The sequence below is a fragment of the Paramisgurnus dabryanus genome, chromosome 6 (genome assembly GCF_030506205.2).
Source record: "Paramisgurnus dabryanus chromosome 6, PD_genome_1.1, whole genome shotgun sequence".
Lineage (NCBI taxonomy): Eukaryota > Metazoa > Chordata > Actinopteri > Cypriniformes > Cobitidae > Paramisgurnus > Paramisgurnus dabryanus.
Window position 1 is genome coordinate 23,528,934 of NC_133342.1, and position 24,892 is coordinate 23,553,825.

Genomic DNA, 24,892 nt, shown 5'->3' on the forward strand with positions numbered 1-24,892 from the left:
ATTAAGTTTGGTACTTGTGGCTTTCCGTATCTAACCTTTACACGTGACCTGGAAAACCTATAAATAGGAGTGGAGAACGTCCATTGTCTCTACTAGCAAAGAGTCACCGCCGTGAACAGCGGGCAGAATAATAATATGGCGTCGACGAGCCGGTTAGTAATATGTTTTACGTTTAATCCTCGGTTTATGTGTCTCTGATATTTGTCGTTAGAGTCATGACATGCGGAGCGTTGAACTTTCCCGGTTTGTACTTATGCGTTTACAGTCGGTCACAGTTTGTTGTCGGTTGACTGTTTATAAGGTTGGCAGCTGTCTAACACGTAGACGTTGTCATTTAATGCTAGCCCACGTTTGCTTGTCATAGTTTGAAATGACAACCAGAGTTGATTTCAAAAACAAATATTCTCACAAACAACGCTTTCAGATGTTTTTTTTTAAGGTGTGGTTTCGGAGTGATGTTTAGTTACGGTAGTGTCGTACATCACATGGCTAACGACGCTAGCTGCACCTAGCTCAGAAACAAGATGGACACTTTAAAGTTTTCTCAATTGATCATTTGTCTAATAAACAAGTTTAGAAAGATGCTCGTGATGAGCTGCTGAAACGGCCTATAGTGTTTTATCCCAGCTGACATCATATTCAGTGGTTTTTGTAAATCAAATCTTTCAAACAGCAAAGTTGAACCTTGACAATGTCTGTTGTTGTTAATCTAAACTAAAGCTAGTGAGATGTTTCCTGTTTACGTTATATTTAAAGTCTGTCACCTCTAACACTGTTATTTTGTTCTGTTATCTCCGTAATTAACAATTTGCGAATGGACTTACTAATTAGAGTTCGTGTGAATTCCTCGATTTCTCCTTCTGTTACAGTGGAGATTCTACTCTTCCTAAAGTGCAATGTCCCAATCACCCAGATGCACAACTGGTGGAGGACTACAGGGCAGGAGACATGATCTGTCCAGAGTGTGGTCTCGTAGTAGGTATGATGCTCTCTGATGTTCCACCTCTTACAGAAATGGAGCATTAATTCATTACTCACTTGTCATTTGAAATAAAAAAAACACAATGTAACACATGTTACTTTTGTTCTCAGGCGATCGTGTAATTGATGTAGGGTCAGAGTGGAGAACATTCACTAATGAGAAGGCAACCAAAGATCCTTCTCGTGTTGGTGATGCTCAGAACCCTCTCCTCAACGGAGGAGACCTCACCACCATGATCAGCAAAGTAAGTAACTTTGGAGACTCATTTGCCAAATGACTTTTGTCAGATTAAAATGTATCTAGCTAATTCAACCTTTGATTTTCCAGGGAACAGGTGCAGCAAGTTTTGATGAGTTCGGAAATTCCAAGTATCAGAATCGTAGAACCATGAGCAGCTCTGATCGAGCCATGCTGAATGCCTTCAAAGAAATCACCACCATGGCTGACAGGATCAACCTTCCCAGAAATATCATAGTAAGTGTCTCGCTCTCTGTTCATTATTAAAATCCATTCTCTCCAGTGATGTGCAACTTGTTTAAAACATCTTTTCTCTGTTTCCATTAGGACCGAACAAACAATTTGTTTAAACAAGTTTATGAACAGAAGAGCCTGAAAGGCAGAAGTAATGATGCAATAGCTTCAGCTTGCCTTTACATTGCTTGCAGACAGGAGGGTGTCCCCAGAACATTTAAAGGTAAGAAGCACCATCATCTTTCCATTGTGGCAATTCATACACTAAATGTATTTTATCTACCCAAGTCTACATTGCTGTTAACATCAAGGAATAGTTCTTCGAAAAATTGGACCTGGAAATGTCCTTTTAAAGCTTTATTCATGACTTTTAATGCGAGGAGTCCCGAAATTGTATTTATGCCACATTTAGGTTTAGTCGTGTGACATTGTGTAAATTTTAGATTGCCATTACAACATTTCCAAAATGGAGGTCTGCCTTGTTGCCACATGTTGCAGTGTTGGCTAATATAAAAATGCTTGTTTTTACCAAAACTAAAGTTTTTCAACCCATTTGACAGTTGAACTGTTTTAAGAACACGCCCTGTTTAACCTGTTTTGACCACATTTCTTCAATTGATGTAAAGCAGGTTATGAAAACATTGTGGTTGTCACATTGGGCTGTTAGCATTAAAATGTTAGGTGAAATATTGATGTAACATTTGTCACAAAAATGTTCAATTATTTTGTAGTATATTTTCATAAATAACCTGTAAACTATCTTACTGAGTGACCACTCATGCTAAATGTAAGAAGCACACTACGTTTTTATTTGACTGAGTGACTGATTTGTTATAAACACATTGATAGTGACGTCTCGTAAGTTCACTGTTGGACAGATCAGTCCATTCATTAAAGTGAATCTTTTCTAATGAGTCATTGGGTCGTGAGTCAGACATTTGGTCTTTTGACGTTTCACCATCGTTTCAGTTTTGTTTTGATGAATATGCACAACTCTGAAAAGAGAGCAGAGACCATATTTTGGAAACAGAGAGAGGGGTTCTTGGGGGGTTGATGCCACCCTAGGTGTATATGACTTCCTTTCTTTAGCTTAACACCTTTAGAGATATAGAGTCTTTAGTCTTCTTAGCTTTGTAATGGCATTTATTAGTACCCAGTTTTTCAAATCATTCGTCAACAAAACCGGAATTCATACAACTCCAGTGGGCCTGTGAAGCAAAATGATACGTTTGTCAAAGAAAATGCTTTGTATTTTGAGCATATTTAGCAATCAGTACATCACGTTAGAATGTGAACACATCTAGATGAAAATTGGTGGCATTCAGGCTCTATGTCGGTAAGACGATCATTGGTTCTCGTGTGTTTTGCATAGGATGACTAGTCATGAGACTTGTAAACCAATGATAGGCTTTTTGATGATTTAATACAATTGGGTACCATACAATGCCTTTACAAAGCTAGGAAGAGCCAGGATATTATTTAGTAGTAACACTGTGTTCAGCTGAAGAAATGAAAGTCATATACACCTAGCATGGCATTTAGATCAGTAAATTATGGTGTAATTAAAATTTTCTGTGAACTACTCCTTTTTGCAGTTAGCTCACTAAAGGATGCCATAATATTGATATTTTAAACAAGTCTTACTGTATTTCTTTTAAATAATCCAAAAACTCCCTTCACCCTAGAAATCTGTGCTGTGTCACGAATCTCCAAGAAGGAGATTGGTCGTTGCTTCAAGCTGATCCTGAAAGCTTTGGAGACCAGCGTGGACCTCATTACAACTGGAGACTTCATGTCTCGTTTCTGCTCCAACTTGGGTTTGCCCAAACAGGTACAAATGGCGGCCACCTACATCGCCAGGAAGGCTGTGGAACTGGACTTGGTTCCGGGACGCAGTCCCATCTCAGTCGCTGCGGCAGCTATTTACATGGCCTCTCAAGCATCTGCTGAGAAGAAAACACAGAAGGGTAAGAAACTGTGACGCATGATTTGGCCTGGGTCATATTTATTTAACTTCTTTAACTCTGCGGACCCTGTACACGGTCCCAAATTACTTATTATTACTTAATATAAAATATGACTTTAATGGTCTGTCATGGACCCAGTACCCCATATGAGATACTGTTTGAAAGCTTAGAATCTCTACTTTCTGCAGATATGCATCACTTTGACATATATTTTACTGTAAGAAAGTTATTTACAGTAAATTTAAACTATCACCCCCCCAATTTTTTATATCATTTAATATTCACATATTTCATATTTTTCAAGTATGACAAACACGGGCAAGTCTTATATCAAATGAAAGCTCTCACTCTCAGGAATAAGGCTACATATCCAACAATCGTTAAATGTCTGTTTGAAGCATATCTCTTCACTTTGTAACACCTACAAGCAATTCAGGAGAACCAAACTTTTTGACTCCACTAACTGCCTCAAGCAAAACACTTGGACGTCTTTTAGAAAGTCTATAACCCGAACTTGAGAATCCAATGTTTAGCTGATCATGATAACTGGTCATTATTTGCACTTGAACACGACTGATTCTCTTCCTCAATGCAACGTCAGAGCTTTGTTTTCCAGGGACCGAAACTAACCGCGACACTTGCGTCTCCTGGAAATACGGTTTATTTCAACCAATCAAAGACGACTTTGACATTCTCAAAGGGTTTCCAGAAAAGTGTACGAAAAACATCAGACGTTTAGCCAACAGTCTTTGGGCGTGACGTCTGAGGCTGAGACTATTAGAAGACTGAAAACACATACAACCATGTTTAACATTTTTAACAGTGTTTTATAAAATTTGGAGGGGTTTCCTTTAAAATTACATCAAAATTTTACATTTACTCCACTGTATGTGGATATGATGAGGGGCTTTTACATTTCGGCGTGCCATATTCAAGCGGAAATGTAGAAAAATTGCTCAGAGTGTAACAGGTTAAAGGGGACATATCATGAAAATCTGACTTTTTCTATGTTTAAGTGCTATAATTGTGTTCTCAGTGCTTCTATCAACCTAGAAAATGTGGAAAAAAAATCCAGTAAGATAGTTTTGGTAAACCATTCTCTGCAAGCATGTGAGAAAATAGGTCATTAACATTAGAAATGGGTCATTGCATTTAAAAGGACACATCATAAAACTGAAAATTTTTGCTCACACCTACACCTGCAATTTTAACATGCTATAATAAATTATCTATAATATATAGATTCTATATGGTATTTTGAGCTAAAACTTCACTTACGTACTTCGGAGACACCAAAGATTTATTTTACATCTTAAAAGTCTTGTGAAATGTCCCCTTTAAAAGTTTAAAAATTATTTAGTATGTATTGTTGGTTTACGTCCACTTCAAGGAAGATGTTTAGTAAACTGTACCCTTTATTATTAATCTTTAAGCATGTGAAATTGATAAAGGAACATAAAAATGTGTAATTGACTGCTAAAACTATTAATTGAATAAAAACAAAAGGTGTTTTATTTTTGAGTATGCTATAAAGAAATGATCGTTCTCTCTTGCAGAAATTGGGGACATTGCAGGAGTGGCAGATGTAACCATTCGTCAGTCCTACCGACTCGTCTACCCCCGCGCTGCTGATCTCTTTCCTCCCGACTTCAAATTCGACACACCGGTGGATAAACTGCCTCAGCTGTAAACACCTGTGATACACACACTGCTCTTTGTACTTTAAGAATTTTTGCCCTTTTCTCTTTGAAATTCACATGGTTTACTCTTCCCTGTGAAGCGAGACAAGCTTTTTGAAAAGACGATGGCAGGTATTCAACAAAGTACGGAGGACACATTCCAAGGTTTAACACAGATTGCAGGCTGTACTTTCATTTGTGTATATAAACTGTATATATGTCTAAGTGAGAATTTGATTGGTGGTTGCAACTAGGCATATTTCTTACTGTAAACATTTTCTTTTCTAGGAAATGATTATTTTGTTAGCTTGTTTGCATTATATTTAGTAATTTAAATAAATGCTTTTCAGAAAAGCACGTCGAACATCTCGGACACCCCAAAAATGGTTTACAGATACTTTGAGCTTTGTGAAAGCATAATGCGTGTAGCTCAATGAATGATTTTATTATTTCCCCTTCTTAATGTTACAAGGCTAAATAATGTGAAGCAGAGGTTTCTCTTTGTGTTCTTATTCTTGTACTTACAGCTCAGTTATTATAAAAAAATTCCCGAAACACCACAGAACCTTTTTTGAAGTGACAATAAATCATTTACAACAATTTGCAAAGAGACTAACAACAGTTGTTACTTATATATAAACATTTAATTTCCACTCATGATGGCCAACAGTTTTAGAAGAACTGGTTATTTACACCATTGTCAAGTTGAACTTTAAGGTTGTGTACCATTTAAACATTTGTCTTTGCATCATGCTAAGTAATTGGTAGAAACCATGGATAATTTAAAGAAAAAAGAGAGAATTAGTGCTTCCAGCTTGATAGCGTTTATGTAGTGTAGTCTACATACCATACTTTTAAGTATCATATACCCCATCCATTTTTATTGCTCACTACAATCCTGGTTATTTTGATGATTTTCCCCGAATAAGCATCTAGGCCGCTTAAAATCTATAATTACTTATATATTTTGACGTTGGTATAGATTCCAGTCTGTTATGCCTCATCTCCACTAGTTATCAGCCACAACTAACCCCTAACTCAAGTAATGAGGTAATGTGATTGCCTGTCACAAATAAATCCACTGACAGCTTAAGCCTGGTAACCAAAATATGATTCTTTTCAAGAAGACCACTGTGCCATATTTGCGATTATTTGCAATTATAGTAGTTTTCACTGTAACCTTACAGTTACACGATCATAATAGTTTAATACTGCACAGTAAGGGGTATAGGTAAGGTTGCCTAAAACTGTCTAGGGATCATGTCTGTTTTGGTAATGGTGATGCATTTTACATTCAATTTGATGGTAGGTACCTATCATCTGTCTATGGCTTTATAACGCTTCACAAATAATTAACATCAAAATTTGACTTACTTTTTAACCAGTCACATTGTAAATACAAAAGCATAAAAAAAAATCAATGGTCACTGATAATCATGCTTGAAGCATGTCTGATGAAAATCTATTAGCTAAGATAAATGTGGATGTGGCTAAATGACATCCAGAACACAAGGGGGCGTCAGATAGCAGAGGTATACTAATGCACCTGATCACATGATGGTACAATACAATGAGCTTTGTACATTAAGACAGTCCATTATAGTTAAAAACCTCTTGACATGACATTTTTTCACTATCAGTGCTTATGCTCAGTCGTTTCTGATGAACTAGACCTGAATCTGGTGGTAAAAATACATAGAAGTTTCTTCATCGCGTTAAAATTCAAATGGGCTTGTGGTAATCCTAAAACAAGGACATTTGCGAGTAGATAAAATGGTGGGGTTCACATTTTTGCATCCGTTTGTGTGTGTTGCTAACACCAGTCTGCAATATAGTCAAAGTCTGCGAACAACTCCTGCTCCTGCTGGTTTAAGGGTCGCGGCTCTCGGGGAGGTGTCAGCACTGGAGCCTCGGAGGTAAATTCATCGTCAAAGTTACTAACATCACTGGATCCTTGGATTGTGGGTATAAATGGTGGTTTCACTTTCTTTGCTAAAAGTCCATTCCAGTCAATATCCTAGAGATGAAGGTAAAAATAATTAGGAGGGAAACGATCTTTAGAAAGCCAGATGAGATAGTTCTTCACTTACTCTGAAAAACAGATGTTTCTTAACATCCTCTGCATCACGTTCACCAGCTCCAAGCCGACGCTCAGGATTTCTTCTTAACAGCTGTGGGCAAAAGTGAAAAAAGTTAAAATAAAGCTGATCTTCCCACAAAAATGCAAAAACATTTTGTGAGTTCAAACTGACCCTTCTCATAATGGATATGGCCTCTGTTGAGAGAAATCTTGGGTAGCGAACCTCATCATTGACAATGCTGTCAAACACCTCTTCCTCATCATCACCAGGAAATGGAGACTATGAATCAGAAAAATTTGGGTTTTGTAATGAGTACGGACACAAATCACTGACATAAAACCAGCAATACTGGTTATACTGGAAATACAATTCATGGTTACTCGAACGAGTTTGCAAAAATACACAGTAATTTAAAGCCCTCTTTACACCTGCTATTTAGATGCGGTTTGGCCAATAGGATCATGATAATAAATACATAAGTTTTGAGCTCATCCACTTTAGTCGAAAATGCATTCGAGCGGATTGCTTTTGAGGTGTAGATGCTCATGTGGTCCAAAGTGTTTGAACAACCATTCCTGGCCTATTGATCAAATGTGTGATGGCCAGAGAACAATGTTTTTACATGGGTCCAGACTTCTAGCACAAACCCACAGTGTCAGGCACAGTCTTAAGGCTGCCTTTTATTTTGTAAGCATGTAAAAAATGCATAAGCTTATTTTATCAATTGCTCTGAAATATCCAAGAAAGCCCTTACATATACATGTACAAAACGTTTTACGGCATGTTTACTAAAAACACAAACAGCGGTACTCTGACATATTACTGACAATGTGGGACTAGACCATTCCCTTGAGGTAATCATGACAGAAGCGGTCAAAAGAGACAGATTAAAACATCAGGTGTGAACGGACATGTGCCGCTCTCATCTACTTGTGATCCGATCGACCAAAACGCATCTAAAAGGGATAGTTCACCCAAAAATTATGTCATTAATGACTCACCATAATGTCGTTCCAAACTCGTAAGACCTCCGTTCATCTTCAGAACACAGTTTAAGATGTTTTATGTTTAGTCCGAAAGCTTGTTGACCCTTCATTAAAAATCTACGTACATTATACAGTATACTGTCCATGTCCAGAAAGGTAATAAAAACATCATCAAAGTAGTCCATGTTGCATCAGTGGGTCAGTTAGAATGTGTTGAAGCATCAAAAATACATTTTGGTCCAAAAATAACAAAAATTTCAACTTTATTCAGCATTTTCTTCTCTTCAGCGTCTGTTGTACACCAGATAACACGTCAGCCGCGTCGTACGTCATCCATGTCACTGCAGTCACGTGACTTTAGTCTCGCGCATGCGCTTCACAACAGACGCAGAAGAAAAGACAATGCTGAATAAAGTCGTAATTTTTGTTATTTTTAAAGGTATTTTCTATGCTTCAACACATTCTAAACAACCCACTGATGTCACATGGACTACTTTGATGATGTTTTTATTACCTTTCTGGACATGGACAGTATACTGTATGTAGATTTTCAATGAAGGGTCAACAAGCTCTTGGACTAAATATAAAACATCTTCAAATGTGTTCAGAAGATGAACGGAGGTCTTACGAGTTTGGAACGACATGAGGGTGAGTCTTTAATGACATTATTTTCATTTTTGGGTGAACCATCCCTTTAATACCAGGTATAAACAGAGCCTAAGGCTTTCGCCATAACCACAAAAAGGAGATGTGGATCAACTCTGACCTCTCCGACAAGCATCTCAAAGATGAGAACGCCAAGTCCCCACCAGTCCACAGCTCGCGTGTACGACGTTTCGGTTAACACCTCTGGAGCCAGAAACTCTGGAGTGCCACAAAAAGTGCTTGTTCTGTCCTGGTAACCCATTCCTAAAACAGAAACGGTAAAAATATATGTTTCTTTCTGCTGACTGTACAGGACAACTTTCAGGAACAACAAAAACAAAGATCTACCTTCTTTACAAAGACCAAAATCAGCAATCTTGACAAATCCCTCGGTGTCAAGCAGTAAGTTATCCAACTTTAGATCTCTGCAGAAAGGATAACATTTTTATAAGCGAGCAGACTAAATTTAAAATCAAATATAATCGAAATTTGTCCAAATGTACACAGGGGCACATATATACAATGAATATAGAAAAAAATCATAAGTTTTTATACCTGTATACAATCTTGTGTTCATGTAAAAACTCTAATCCCAAAACGACACACGCTGCGTAAAACCTACAACGACCAAAAACACAGATGTAGTAATGTATCAAAAGCAAACTTGCATCAAGAGGAAGATTAAACGCACATTTTCAAATGTTTTATGTGAGGATGTGAAGTGATTAAATCGCATACAAAATAAAAGCTTGTGTTTGCATAATATACAGTGGCAAGAAAAAGTCTGTGACCCTTTTGGAAATTAATATTTTTCTGAATAAATTTGTCATAAAATGTGATCTGATGTTCATCTAAGTCAAGGGTATTGACAAACATAATGGGGCGGTTTCCCTGCATGTTTGAGCTGCCTTAATTTAAAAACCACCTTGTACTGACATATCTTTACGTATATCAGTGCCATTGTTTTGGCTCAAAATGCACACCTGTATTGTTTTTAGTCAGGTTTGTTTGTAAAAACTACTTAAATGTAAAAGCAATAAAAGAGACAATTAATCATCATAATCATCAAAGCCCTAAAACAGGCAAATAATCATCATAATTTATTAGTCAGCTAACCGTCAGCCAAATTTCATAATCGTGACAGCCCTACAGACAAAAGTGTGTGATTAATCGCAAGTTAACTCATGACAATCATGAAATTAATCTAGAATAAATATTTTTTTTATATAATCTATTGACAGCCCTTATAATTATACATGCACACACATACATAAATATTAATTACACACATAAATTATGCAAACACAAACTTTTATTTTGTATGCGATTATTCGCGATTAATCCTTTGACAATCCTAGTTTGAAGAAATATCAGGTTAGTGCGTTACATTATAGTGCATCACTCACGTGGCCCGTTCCTCTGAGAAGACATCAGCGTGAATGTGCATCATGAGATCTCCTCCTGCTGCATACTCCATTACAAAACACACATGCTCCTTGGTTTGGAAGCATGCGAAAAGATTCACCAGGAACGGGTGACGCACGCTGTTCACAGTCTCAAATATCCGCTTCTCACACATCAAGCTGGGAGAATGGAAAATGGGACAAATAAAAAGTAAATAGTGGAAGTAGATGATGTGTCTCATTTTCAAATAATCAGAAATATACACGTTCTTCAAACGAGGGGACAAAATCTACCTTTCGACCTCATCGCGGGCCACAATATCTCCCTTCTTTAGGGCTTTGATGGCAAACATTTCACCTGTGATGCTGTATTCTGCAAGCAATACCTGTAGAAACAGTAGAAAGATATTAATAGAGACGAGGACAATCATTTTGCTTGTAACATCTTATGAGGAAATTGAGCAAGTGCACGTAATTATAAATAGAAGTCGAACAGACCTTTCCAAAGTGACCCCGGCCTAACACTGCAACACATTTAAAGTCTTTCAGACTGAAGTGAAATTGTTCTTCTTCCTCTTCATCTTCCCTAGAGAAGGAAAACGCTTTAAGTAATTAAGTTTTAATTTAAAGTTGAGTAAATATTTGTACCTGAAAAACATAGTTCACCTTATGTCTGTGTCGGTTATGAGTTGTAACTCTGATGGCTGGCTCTCGTGCTCAACAACTTCTTCCAGGTTAGACTGAACAATGATGCTATTCCTGTTATTTATATAGTCAAAGTTGCTCAAAGTTTCCTGAAGAGAAAGAATGCCAGGATCAGTTCAGGTATTTATACAAGATGATAATATAGCGTGATATCTTTAGGCTAAATAAAAGGTAATCACAAAGGCATTTCCCTTTACTTTCAAATGCAAACGAGATGACATAAATGAAATGTGACCTTCAGATCTACATCCAGAGAGTTAGTTTAAAAGATGAACTGTTATGTTACCTCTTCTCGGTCTTCACTGGGGATTTTGTCCTCTGGCAGTGCTTCTCTAATACTAGCATGGGAGTAAAGCTTTGGTGTAGCGTCTCTGTCAAAGTCCAGTTTTGTCACTGTTGGGTCACTACAGAGGGTACACAATTCCAAACACCAACATAAAACACCTCAGCTGACAAAAATAAACTAACAATTTTGCTTATTAACATTGGGGACATTTAAATACATGATTTCAAAATAAAGTAGTTGATTGGTTGCTGAACTGAGTTATCAGGCTGGTTATGGGACCACCAGACACTTTTAAGATGAAACCCATCCCTTATGGGGTGTTTAGCTAAGATGCAATCTTGTGTACAAAAACAGCCAGATGGGTCACGAAGAAACAGAACATTACAAAATTCAAAAGACACAAGTTTTCTTTAAAGCTTTTAAAGGAAAACACCACAGTTTTTCATTATTTTACTATGTTCTGACCTTAACTTAGACGAGTTAATATATCCCTATCTTTTTTTCAATGCATGCACTTAATCTTTGTGCAGTGCTTCGTGAATGTGTTAGCATTTAGCTTAGCCACATTCATTCCTATGGCTCCAAACAGGGATGAATTTAGAAACCATCAAACACTTCCATGTTTTCCCTATTTAAAGACTGTTACATGAGTAGTTACACGAGTAAGTATGGTGGCACAAAATAAAACTTTTGTAAAAATATATAAAAAAAATATTGAAAAACGGTGGTGTTTTCCTTTAAAGACCACCCTGTTGGTATGCTACTTGAAAAATCCCCAATAATAATGTACAAAAGTATGCTTGTTCGTGTGATCATACCTCCTCAAAGTAGACGTTCCAGGATAACTGCTGTGTCCGGTATCAGCCGCCAACTCTGCTGCTGGAGGACTAAATGAGTTATTTGGAGATGGAATGGACCTCCAGACCAGACGGCCCCAGGATCCAATGCTCATCTGCGGGGCCCGCAGGAATGTTCTCCCTACAGATACAACAGCGACCATCAGATCAAATCAATCATCTTAATACTGCAAGCTCATCAGACAGGGTGGTATACCAAAAAAAGCTAAAATAAAAAACATGTATAATAATTGTGCCTATAATGGAAAGTGATTTTTTTAAAACATCTGTAGTCTGTGGGGCCCTCAGGTGGTCAGGGAGTGTGTTCCACAGCCTGGGGGCAGCATATGAGGCAGCTATAATATGCAAACCTGTAAAGTTATTTAAGTTGATGTCATCCCTTTTAATACTTTGCTCTTACGAGTAAAATCATTCAAATGTGCAGATTTCCTTGATGTTTTGAAATGTCTAAAATACTTTCTCTGATGAGCTTTTGTGATGTCACAAAAATAAAGCCAATTTTTGTGCATTGCATTCTGGTACGTAGAATAGTGTGCCTATGTACACTGCTCAATGTAGTTGGTCATTAGCAAAATCTTTCCATGTTAAATATGAAATGTGGATGGCATTCATGATATATTACAAAAATACAGGAGTGGTATTGTGGTATGCAGAATAATGAGTTTTCATAGGAGTCTTAAAGAAAAAGTAGCAGCAGCTTTCATTATTTGCGGAAAATTAAAGGTCACGTTGGTTGAACTTATTTCAGATAGACTGATTAAATCTTTTAAGAATCTAAAATATTGTTATCTTGTATCCCATAAAATAAACAATACTTCACCATGAGGCACAAACTTTCGTCCAGAAATGCTTTACCTTGCTTTGAGAAAATTTTCTTTTGTCTTTGGAGTTTGGTTCGCCGCTCAATAACAGGATTGAAAAAGGTCACCTATAATACAAAAATGCTTTTTATATCATGAAAAAAACACACACAATCCCACTTAAGATTAACTAGGCTCAGTTTCTCTGAAGAAAACCTGCTGGAGGGTTGAAGGGGCCACCGAGCGTAAAGAATTCCTCTTTGATTTTCTCACAGAGCTTTAGGCTGGCTATCAGAGACCTCTTTGTGAGGAAGTATTGATCGGTGAGAGACAACATTGTAAAGTTACCTCTGCAAACAGAGTCCCTTGTGGCTCAAGGTAAAGACACATTCCATGGCGCTGGTTGTCCAGGAAGTCCTCCAGTCTGAGGAATTTGACTGCACAAAGAGACCGCCAATCTCTCCAATACACCGAGATCTCCAACTCCCGAGACTATGGTAGATGCAAACATTTACCACGTCGTATAAAACAAAACTCTGTACTGTTATAAATGCAGCATGTGTAAATAAACATTGAGAATTTACCCTGTCGAGCTCTAATGTAAACTTCTGATCCCATGACTGGTTACTGACAGGTTTCCAACTGGTCTGTCCAACTACTGTGTTGTCAAGCTTCAGAACGGCACTAATCTCATCTGGAGACAAAGATAAAAAGAAATCAATTTACGAAAACAATCAAGATACAAATTCCCATAATGCTTTGCTATATTAATCGTTTTGTTGTCCAACAGAAAGGCCACTCAACTGGACAAGTCGTCGTTCTTTGAGAGATTTCGCGCACTGGTTCCTCTATTGCGTGTCCCACGACTCATGAACGATGTGCGGGTTTCATTAGGGCTCCAGCCTGGAAGTGGCACCGATGTGGCTTTAGACCGACCAGGAACATTGTCCAATAGGTCCTGACATCCCATCAGTCGAACCTCTAACTTGCCTGTTTAAGCAAATAGATGTCAGCATTAACATAGATTTGTGCACTTACAGTTCTGTTCCAACAAATTTCAAGGGGACATATCATGAAAATCCATGTTTAAGTGCTATAATTGGGTTCACAGTGCTTCTATGAACCTAGCAAATGTGAAAAAAACAACCCAGTAACTTAGTATTGATAAACCATTCTCTGCAAGCATGTGAAAAATAGGTCGTTGAAATTTGTCAGAAGGGGATAATACCGCCCCTTAATCTGCACTATTCAACCACAACACTGCCATTTAGTGCAGAGATCAGCTCATTTGCATTTTAAAAGACACACCCAAACACGGCACATTTTTGCTCACACCTACAAAGTGACAATTTTAACATGCTATAATAAATGATCTATATGATATTTTGAGCTAAAACTTCACATATGTACTCTGGGGAAACAAAGTTTTATTTGACATCTTAAAGAGTAACTAAACCCCTGGTCAGAGCCTGACTCCACCCACTGGCAATATTTGAAAAATGCAAGAAAAGTGGGCAGATCCCAACGAAGATAGAGGGGACGAACTAAGCTCGTATCAAGTTTGTGGTGAGATCGTAACAAGGGCGTGGTAAGCTTGAACCTGCCTACGTCACGAGTCATTTTTTGGACCCAACATCCAATGGGAAAATTCAACTGCAGTAGCCACCGTTCAACCTGAAGAGGGCAGCACTCAGACGTTTTTACACCATATATTGTAGTATTGAAACACTTTATATCCAAATGTCAAAAAAATTACTAAAATCAATGAACAGCACTAATAAAGCATCATTCTTACAGATCATTAACTAAAAAAAGTTGGTTTAGGGTTTAGTTACTCTTTAAAAAAGTCTTGTGAAATGTTCACGTTGAAGAGATGAAAAGTTTTTTAAATACATTTTTTGCCTATTTTGTAAAAAAATAATAAAACTTAAGAGAAAGTACGGAGCCCCTAAGGTGACTTGGAGAAAAAAAAACGTTCGCCTTCACGTGCACGCGCAATAGTTTCAGGTGAGCACGCGATAGTTTCACGTGAGCACAAGAAACTAAACTTAAAAAAAATTCTGGTTTCGCGTGAGCACATGAAAGTTTCGCGTGAGCACATGAAAGCACGCAAAACTAAACTTAAAAAAAAATTCTGCACATGAAGGTTTTGCGTGAGCACATGAAACTAAACTTTAGACTTTTTTACTCCAATGTCACCTTAGGGGCTCGGTAAAAAAAGAGATTGGATTAATGCACATTTCTTAACGCATTGCAGATACATTTTGTCGTTCAAGCATATTCATTGGGTTAATTTTAATAACCTTAATGTATTTTAGGTGTGCAGGAAAATACTGGACTCAGTATCGGCCAATACTGATACTTAAAAGGATGTGGATCAGAATGGGGACACAAAAAAGATGATCAAGAAATCACTAAAATAGAATATATAATAGACTAATGCCATATTAATAGACTAATAAAAGCCAATTGTGTAGCCCCATCCTGGTTGAGATAACATTGATAAACCTATTATTGGACACTGCATCAATATTGCAATGGATTCAGGAACAGGAAACTTTTGTGTGAATCCACATGTGGCCACTAGGTGTCAGAGCAACAAACAAAAACTACTGAGCGCATCTATAAGTAGCATGTGAAACCAGAGTAAATCTTAATTTGGGATTTTGTCATAGTCACCTGTGAGAGCTGCTGGCTTGGTGCTGTACTGGTTCTTCACAGTGCTGTGTTGATTTTGAGTGGATATTAAACTCTGGCGTGGACTCAGGGCTGGAGAGGACAAAAGGGATAATTCCTCCATAATCAGACTGCTCTTGGGATGGTTCTTGGGAAGCTCATTGAGTCTCTGCTCCAGTGAATACTTCAACAGATCCAGTTTCTGACTGGATTCATTGAATCTGGCTTGGGCCTGGATTTATACAGAATCACAACAGGGAAATAAATAATGGAAAGAAAAGAAAACAACAACACGAGTACCAGGTGTGAACTGACCAAAAACATTACTTTAAATAATGATGAAGATACCTCAGAGTGAGATCTTTTCTCAGCCAGTTTCCCGGACCCCAGCAGCTTCATGACATTTTTGGCCCCCTCAGCCACAGCATACTCGATCCGTGTGTGATGACACAACTCTTCCACCCGCAGGTCCAGCGGACTGATGATGGGTTTGGCTGTACAAATACAGATGAGTTTCAATTAGTGTGACCCCCAACACTGCAAATATATACTGTAACAAAGATAAGCTCAGCCAACATCAGATAGGATGCAAGCAAAGCAAAACCTCAACACAATTCAGCTCTATATATTCATGACTATGTAGCTCAACAAAACAAAACATGCACAAAATGTACGGCCAACAGTAATAAAATGGTTTAAAATTAAAATGTTTAATTTTGATGTAACTGCTAGTCATTTGAAAACGATTCATTTGAATGTGGTTTTGTTTGCACACTAATGGCTATGTAGTGTATTATTTTGTGTCTTGATGATCTGGTGAATGCAAATGATAGGGGTTAGACAAAAAGCATAAAAAAACAAACTCACAAGATTTCTTGTGGAGGTAAGAAGCTGTCTCATAAAATCGCCATAAAGTTGACTTTGTCTTTTGTTTGTGTTTCATATAATATTTGTTTGGGAATGCACGTAAAGTCTGAGGAGAGTTGTGTTTGAAAGTTAATCATTAACATGTAGAGACCCTTGCCCTTGAGTTTACATTTGTGACATTTGGGACATTTAGCACTTGATTTTTATCTGTGAAAAGTCCTATATAATAAATTTTACTTACTACATGATTTGATGTCTGCATGATTTTGCTTAAAAATTGTAGTGGCTGTACTATTTCTAATGTAAAGAAGTGACCAAATGTTAAAGATTAAGTAAATGTAAACATTGTTTGGGCAAAAGAAAGCCTGTGAACTCAATGTAAAATGAAAGTAAAGTAATAATCCCCAGGGTGTTGGCACCCTTTGCAGGAATTTGTTTGTCAATTTTCTAAAAAAAAAAAAAAAAAAACAGATCATTTACTCACCACCATGTCATCCAAAATGTTGATGTCTTTCTTTGTTCATTCGAGAAGAAATTATGTTTTTTGAGGAAACATTCCAGGATTTTTCTCATTTTAATGGACTTTAATGGACCCAACAGTCCTCAGTTTTATTGCAGTTTAAAATGGCAGTTTCAACGCAGTGTTAAGGGCTCTAAACGGTCCCAAACGAGGCAAAAGGGTCTTATCTAGCAAAACAATTGTCATTTTTAACAAGAAAAATAAAAAATATGCACTTTTAAACCACAACTTCTCGCCTTCCTCCAGCAGTGTGATGCGTCAGTGCGACCTTATGTAATTGCGTAATGACGTAGAAAGGTCACGTTACATATATGAAACGCACATTTGCGGACCATTTTAAACAATACACTGACACAAAGACATTAATTAGTATCATTTGACATACAACAACGTTGGAACGGTCCTCACTTGTAAACACTGGGGCGTAGTTTTGCATCATCCGTGACCTCTTGACGTCATGACGTATTACGCGTCATACGACCGGAGGAAGATGAGGGGCTCCCCCCGGCAAGTGTCTTTTGCTAGATTCCACCCTGCGCAGTGATAATTTTCACGTTTAGCGCCACGTTGTTTAAATAGCAAATGCATTTGCGCCCCCTTTTGCGCCCATGGGCGTTCTGGTCTGAAAACGAGGTGTGTTCAAGTGCATTGTTGGTGCGTTGCTATTTTGAGGCAACTAAAATAGACTACGCCATTGACCAACAAAAACCTGGTCTAAAGTCTAAAGTCAATGGCACAATATGTTTTTTGTTATTTAAAGAGCGCATTAGTAATATGTACCTATAAACGGGACGACAAACAGGGTTTGCTTATCACAGACATGAATGCGCAGCAGCACAAAAACGCTTTTAAATATGAAAGATAAAAGGATTGAATGTAAAAGAATATTATTGAGTCTCTTGGACATAAATGAGGACCGATTATGAGACGTTAGAAGGCGCAAAGAGCTGCTTCACCTGCAGCCTGGTAAGTAAATAAATGCTTTGCTTTAAACAAATGCGTCTGTTTTTAAATGTTTTTTTTTAAATGCTACCTCACAGATTTATTGTATATGATGACTCTGTACCTGTGGATATGGCGAGATGAGAAACATTTTTAAGTAATGCTTAAAAAAACCTCATGATGCTGTGCAAGTGCTGAAACGGAGAGCCGTTTGTAAATTCTTTATCTCCTGTTTGTTACAAATAAAGTATTTTTAGAGTACAAACCTTTTCTTACATACAGGGTCCAAAATTAACACCCGCCATGCGCCAAATGCAGGTAGATTTTAAGTTTGGCGACTAAATTCAAAAGGCTTTCCGCCACACTGGTGGGTGATTTTCATACCACAATAGTAATGAAATATAATTTATACGCTCCAAGTCTCGCAACACTGTCTCGGGGGGCCGGAGGGTAAACCGTGCTGCAAGACTTGAAGCACTAGAGACGGTCTGTTGCTAGCTAGTACTGCAGCTAACTTGTGGTCTGCAGCTATCTGCTGCATATTTGCTGATATGTGGCGACATTTCCCGGGAGTGAGCCAACCTTTGAAACTCTATAAGTGCTATACAAATAAAGTTGATTACATTTTGATCAATCTATAGATTTTTTTATTATACATTTTAAATATTGCTCTGGACAATTTTTTATATGTTTGTATTCAACATAACATCTTATCTCAATTAAATGTACTGAAATTAATGTATATGTGACAAAAAGGCTGGCCGGTAAAAAATATGCTTGGCTGGTGGACTTTTTCCAGTCCCTGTGGCAGGTGAGCCAAAAAGTTAATTTCTGACCCTGCTTACATACTTGTAAATTATTTTTTGATGATATTGGAAAGCCATACATTTAAAGGGCTGTCCACACGGAGACGCGCATCACTGTATACGTATAAATTTGTTATCGTATTGGCGTTTCACCCGGCGTTTTGGGAGACTGAATCCGCTATTTTTTGAAACCGTGTCTTAAAGTGGATAAATCTGAAACTGACACCCTTGCGGTTTAGTCTGTACAGCCAATCCGTATATTTTGTGAAGCGAAAACGTCATCACATCACGTGTCGGAAGCGTCACACGTAACAGCAACAACAATAACGGCGGACTATGTGATTGTGTTCTTGCTACAGAAGCTACTAAAGCCTACTAGCTTTATTACAGCAAAATCTATTGCGTCTATGCAATTGTGGTGATCAACAAGCGATAATGGACAACACCATACGTTGGCTATGCGCATGCTCAAAGTCTTCTTCTCCATGTATAGTGTATATCTGTGGCAGAATTACAGCGCCCCATACTGGTCCGGCATATATACTACACCGCTTTCAGTCGTTTCAGTGGTTTCGTGTTTACGGATTATTTTTTTAGAGCAAGGAAAAAAATGATCGGATAGGGAATGCACCGGCTTCGTGTGGACATAGCCTAAAGCAATTAAAAGCCTGTTTTTTTACTTCCATGACTAAAAGAAAACGGGTTTTAAAGGTTTTAATAAAAAAAATAACAATTTCAATACAAGTGAAAAACAACACAATTATTTAACATTAATCTTAAACTGGGGATCTTCTTCCTCTGCTTAGATTAAAAGTGTATATTTTTTATTTTTCTTGCCAAAAATGACAATCGTTTCCCTAGATAAGACCCTTATGCCACGTTTGGGATCGTTTAGAGCGGCCATTCCCAAACTGTGGTCCGTGGACCACTAGTGGTCCGTGAGGGGACTGCAGGTGGTCCGCATAAAGGCAAAATAAAATATAAAATTATATATTTTTTTAAGAATATGTTGTACTGATGTGATGACCAGTTATAGTTTTAGTGCTAGTAAGCTTATTTAGAGGTGCAGATAAATTCAGGACTTTGTGTAGACATATTTATTATGAGTATTACACTGAAAAAATGATTCATTTGAAATTAATAATTTTTTTAAGGTAAGTGGTTGCAATCAATTTATTTAAGCTACATTTAAACAAAAAATATTAGTAAAGTAAAATAAAATATAAAACTTTTGTTTAAATGTAGCTTAAATAAATTGATTGCAACCACTTACCTTAAAAAAATTATTAATTTCAAATGAATCATTTTTTCAGTGTACGAGGTGGTCTGCGAAAATTCTTGATTACAAATAGTGGTCCATACCCACAAAAAGTTTGAAAACCCCTGGTTTAGAGTCCTTGGAAACTGTGATTTTAAACGGCATTAAAACTGTTAAGTATTGGGGTCCATTAAAGTCCATTGAAATAAGAAAAATCCTAGAATGTTATCCTCAAAAAACATAATTTCTTCTCGACTGAACAAAGAAAGACATCAACATTTTGGATGACATGGTGGTGAGTAAATTATCTGGATTTATTTTAAGAAAATTGACTTATCCTTTAAAATACATAATGTTGGTTCAGTTAAACCACGTTTACGGTTTTTAGTTTCTTTTTTAAATCAATTATTATGAGAGACCCTGGACCACAAAACCAGTCATAAGTAGCAAAGGTAAATTTTTAGCAATAGCCAACAATAGATAGATAGAATTGGTCAAAATTATAAATTTTTCTTTTATGAAAAAAATCATTATAATAAGTAAAGTTTATGTTCCAGAATGTACATTTCCGAGGGTAAATATATATTAAAAAAAATGTATTATCACTGGTAATATGTTTTGGTAAGGACTTTAGATGCAATTTTTTGCACCCTCAGATTCCAGATTGTATTATTAGTGACAGCTCTAGATTAGTTCAAACATTTCAAAAGATTGTGATTTCAGTTAAATAAACGCCTGAATATTTATTTATTTATCATTGAGGATTTCTTAATGTGAAAAAATCTCATCTCTTTTCTGGTTTCATCTAGTGAGGTAAGTGTCTCATCACATCCCTTCCAAATAACCAAGTTAAACTTTGAGTGTTACCAATAACATCCTGGTTGTCAAAACTGAGTTCGCTGGTTTGGCTGGCTTTCAGGATCTGCATTCTGATGAACTCGATCTTGGTTTTGCTGTCTTGAAGCATCTGCTGTGCTGTTGCAAGCAGTTTTCTGTCCTGTGAAGCAATGACAACAATGTCAACAATTGGTCAAAAACAGCATCAACAACACTGTCACAAGTCTATGCAAACAATGTGGCATACAAATAAACGCAGACTGGAAATCTTTTTACTGCTAAACTGTGATTTTTTTCTCTCCTCTGTATTAGACATTCACCAGGCCACTGGTAATTACACTTTTTTTAACGCTGGACTTTGAAGCACTTTTGGACTAGCTGGCTAAAGGATAAACAAATTCGCTCCAAACCACGCTGAGGTGTGCAAGAAGGAAAAACCTCTGTTTACAAACCATTTCCTGGTTGACATCAGCCCAAGCCTAATTTTTCATAGGGCGGCACTGTGCTCCTGTCATGTTAACACTCAACATCCTGAGCAGACGGAGACGCTCCTGTGGCCAAATCTATTAAACAAGTCACAGGAACTGCATTCTGACATCAAAAGCCATGAAAACTAAGATAGCTGTACTGGGATCAGTGAGTCTAACAGAGTAAATTTTATTTAATTCAACTCTTGTCTGACTACAGCATTTGCACTAAAATATGGCCCAGATGGTCCCAGAAAAAAGCTATACAATAGCCTCAAACTTAAATTTATCAACATTCAAGTTAGTACTATTATGGGAATTAAATAAAAAAATTTGGTCTCCATTTCTGTGTCCTTAAGGAACAGTTCACCTAAAAATATTAAAATTATCACAAAAAAGCACTGAATCTTCCTCATGTTGTATCAAAGACGTTTTTTCTGTGGATCACAAAATGTGTCTTCTTGAAGAATATAATGTAGCCCATCATTTTATAGCTTGCTATAAAAGTATAAAAGAGAGGCTTATCAGTGAAATGTCCCAGTATGTCCCATCTCGGTTTGTCCCTCATTCAAAGCGGCAATTTTATGCTTTCAACTTTTAAGTCTTTTTGAAACTTGACACACGCAGTCCACATGAAAATAATGACAAAACTGTCATTTTTGGGTAAACTTCTAAAAAATATTTAAAAAACAGCACATCTGTAGGTGGGAAGGCCAATATGTTTACTTCACAGTTAGTCTTCTCTTAAGTGCTTTGTAAACAACAGAATCCTGGATTCTACATCACCAGTAGAGAAATGCCTTAAGCATAAAGTGCCATTAAATAAAAGCAAATGGTAGATCACCTTAGAGGAGCCGTTTGAATACATCTGGATCATGTTTTCGGCCCCCTGCTTCACCTTCAATTCAATGTCGTTCTGTTTTTTCAAGGCAGCTAGTCTGCTGCTGCTAGCGAATGGTCGAGCTTCACTTGTCGGGCTGTCCAACGTAGGAGGGCATTCTGGGAAAAGTGTCAAAAAGAAGCCAATTAGCAATGCAAATAAGTTTGATTACAGGGGATGGGATGAAAAATAGAGATTTATTTAGAAATCGGAGTAATAATCAGGCTAGACTTTAACTTGACAGTCAACAACCTCAACCTGTATCATCATATCATTTGTATATTTATTCTGTACATTTATTCTCAGCTCTTATTAGTAGTTTTTTCCTCAACATTCAGTCTTACATTTCAATATTAAAATGTTTATTTTTTTAAATAAAACATATCAAAATCTCTGGTTATAAAACACAAAAGTTATCTTGAAGTTCGGTGTGTAAGAAGGAATACACTTTAATGTGGGAAGCATGTGTAAATAAAGTAGAAACATCTTTTGTTGAGCACCTGGAGAATACTGAGTCACATCATTACTTATAAATACAGATGCCTCTGTTGTGGTTATTATAAACAAAGACTGCATGGTAAGAGAACACCAATCCTTTACAATGAGACCTGTGAGGTGCTACGTGTAATAATAAAGAGCTAAATAAGATAAAGAGCTATGACACACCGGACAAACAATTCAAAAACAACTATGTAACAAACAATAACTGGACCTTTGCCAACTAGTCCATTGAATTGTTGATGTAACGACAATTGCAATGGCTGTAAAATCATTCAACAGATACATTAAAGCAGTTGTTCTGAGATGGTGCCAGGGGGGCCCCAGTTTAATGACATTTTATAAAACACATTCATTTATTATCAATTCTGTGTAATTAAACCTAAAAAATAATAATAATAATTAGGGGTGACCCCGAATAGTCGAAGATTCGATGCATCGATAGGAGAAGCCTGATTCGACCACCAATCTCACAGTCGAATCGTCGCAGATGTGTTATGAAATGAGGATCATTCAATTTTGGCCTTATATGGGTGCACACATTATCTGATTTCACATATAACATCTTTCTCACAATATATTAATATACTGCATATTATGATAATGCTGCAAATAATATGTGAAGTAGCAGCTTTCAATAAATATTTTTAAAATGCGTTTATAAATCCAAGAACCCCTGTGTCCGGGCTACACGTGCATAAGAGGTTTCTATGTTAATAAACCATTGCCTCTTTGTTTCTACATTTAAAAGACAAAGCTGGCAAATTATATTATGCCTTTCGTTCTTTTAATCATTTCTATATTTTATTTTATTTATGAATGACTTTGGGTTATCTGATTTAACTATTTGGCTTGTGTTTTGTTTCCGTGCACTTCAGGCATTTTACATATTTGTTCTGCACTTTGTTACTTCTGACCTTATTTTATTAAAAAAATTGTATTTATTATAAACGTAAATTCTGATCTAATTTAAGTATGTAAATTTTGGATAGCTTTTCGTTGTATGGATGTTGCGCTGTTGCGTGCTGGATATGCTTGCGCATGTAATTTAGCCGAACGGGTAAGGTGCTCTCTGCGTCTCATATTTAGGAGTTCATCAAACTAAACATTAAAAAACGGATGTTTTTCGACGAGTATAAGTTTTTAAAATGTATTTAAAACAAAGGTGTTATCTTGTCAAAAGTTAAACTACAAAACAGGTAAGCCGTTTTTTTAAATTTCGGTGATGAAACGGAAACTATCTGCACGACTGCACCGAACCTATTTCTGCCTGACACGAATGTCTTTCTTGTGATTTAATATTATGGTCGGGCGGTGTTCACTTTCAAATGATAGCAAAGAGATTCCTTAAATAAATAATATCATCCGGTCTTTCTGTATCTTAAGTTAATACAGAGATGATCAAAGTCAAAGCAAGCAAGCAGGTATTTCTGTGCTAAATAATAACGCGTAGTGTCTATATAATCATTAATTACAGTGTTTTTCTTGTTATAAATTAACGTTTAATGAATTGTATATAAAGATTAGTTTTTATCATTTACAGTCACAATCACAAATTATTTGTCATTTCTCATTTGTCGGGTTTTTTTGGTCATGACTGCTTTGACGCGCTATCTCCAAATTAAATAAAAACACTGAATTGTAGCCGGAGTTTCCAAGGCAGGATCACCTTTGTTATTTTTTTAGGTTTAGTTATCAAAATGTATTTTTGTGTGATGTTCTGTAGATCGTGGCTTTAAAATGTTATGAGGAATAATTAAACAAATGTTGCCTTACATTTTACCTTAAAAAAATATAAATGCATCCTCAGTTTTGTCTTCGTTTATTACTTGAAAGACAGTTTTGGTCACTTTATCAGAAAGTTGTTTATGCGTGCTGCTTGTGAAAGAAAATAAAAGTTACCAATTTGTACCTGGTCTGGCCCCCTCCCAACGCATGCACACAAACATAGATGATTCGACTATCGGTCGACTATGGAAAGATTCGACAATTCTGATTCGAATATGTAAATCCTTAGTCGAGGACACCCCTAATAATAATAATAAAACTACTAACCAACAGCACTGTATAATTTAATGTTTTGTTTAATTCAAATTTAAAGTTATGTAATGTTTTTTGTCCTAAATTTTCTCTGGGTGGACCATAAAGGGATGCACCATACACAAGGGGGCCGCACATCAAAAAAGTTTGAGAACCACTGCACTAAAAGTCAATTTTTACTTTTGCGAAGGACCTACACCAGAGCCTCTATGCCACAGACTATGCATCAGTTTTTATTT

At 36.8% G+C, this 24,892-nt stretch overlaps 2 protein-coding genes across 2 annotated transcripts in view; one reads left to right on the forward strand and one right to left on the reverse strand.

The window, feature by feature from the left end:
• gtf2b (general transcription factor IIB) lies at window positions 1-5,707 on the forward strand. Its single transcript, XM_065276193.1, has 7 exons — window positions 1-152; window positions 870-979; window positions 1,093-1,226; window positions 1,310-1,456; window positions 1,547-1,676; window positions 3,139-3,420; window positions 4,977-5,707. Exons 1-7 carry the CDS (start codon window positions 136-138, stop codon window positions 5,108-5,110), a joined length of 954 nt encoding a protein of 317 aa, XP_065132265.1. The 5' UTR covers window positions 1-135; the 3' UTR covers window positions 5,111-5,707.
• pkn2a (protein kinase N2a) overlaps window positions 5,526-24,892 on the reverse strand; it is a 27,232-nt gene continuing 7,865 nt past the window's right edge. The window contains exons 3-22 of the mRNA XM_065276192.2: window positions 22,080-22,234; window positions 20,799-20,928; window positions 15,887-16,032; window positions 15,542-15,770; window positions 13,667-13,852; window positions 13,447-13,556; window positions 13,211-13,354; window positions 12,918-12,990; window positions 12,024-12,183; window positions 11,206-11,323; window positions 10,881-11,008; window positions 10,713-10,800; window positions 10,509-10,600; window positions 10,218-10,394; window positions 9,367-9,429; window positions 9,160-9,236; window positions 8,933-9,075; window positions 7,352-7,459; window positions 7,190-7,270; window positions 5,526-7,116 (exon numbers count right to left, since the gene is read on the reverse strand). Coding sequence (XP_065132264.1) covers window positions 6,913-7,116; window positions 7,190-7,270; window positions 7,352-7,459; window positions 8,933-9,075; window positions 9,160-9,236; window positions 9,367-9,429; window positions 10,218-10,394; window positions 10,509-10,600; window positions 10,713-10,800; window positions 10,881-11,008; window positions 11,206-11,323; window positions 12,024-12,183; window positions 12,918-12,990; window positions 13,211-13,354; window positions 13,447-13,556; window positions 13,667-13,852; window positions 15,542-15,770; window positions 15,887-16,032; window positions 20,799-20,928; window positions 22,080-22,234 — 2,612 coding nt within the window. The 3' untranslated portion in view covers window positions 5,526-6,912. The remainder of the gene's footprint in view (window positions 7,117-7,189; window positions 7,271-7,351; window positions 7,460-8,932; window positions 9,076-9,159; window positions 9,237-9,366; window positions 9,430-10,217; window positions 10,395-10,508; window positions 10,601-10,712; window positions 10,801-10,880; window positions 11,009-11,205; window positions 11,324-12,023; window positions 12,184-12,917; window positions 12,991-13,210; window positions 13,355-13,446; window positions 13,557-13,666; window positions 13,853-15,541; window positions 15,771-15,886; window positions 16,033-20,798; window positions 20,929-22,079; window positions 22,235-24,892) is intronic.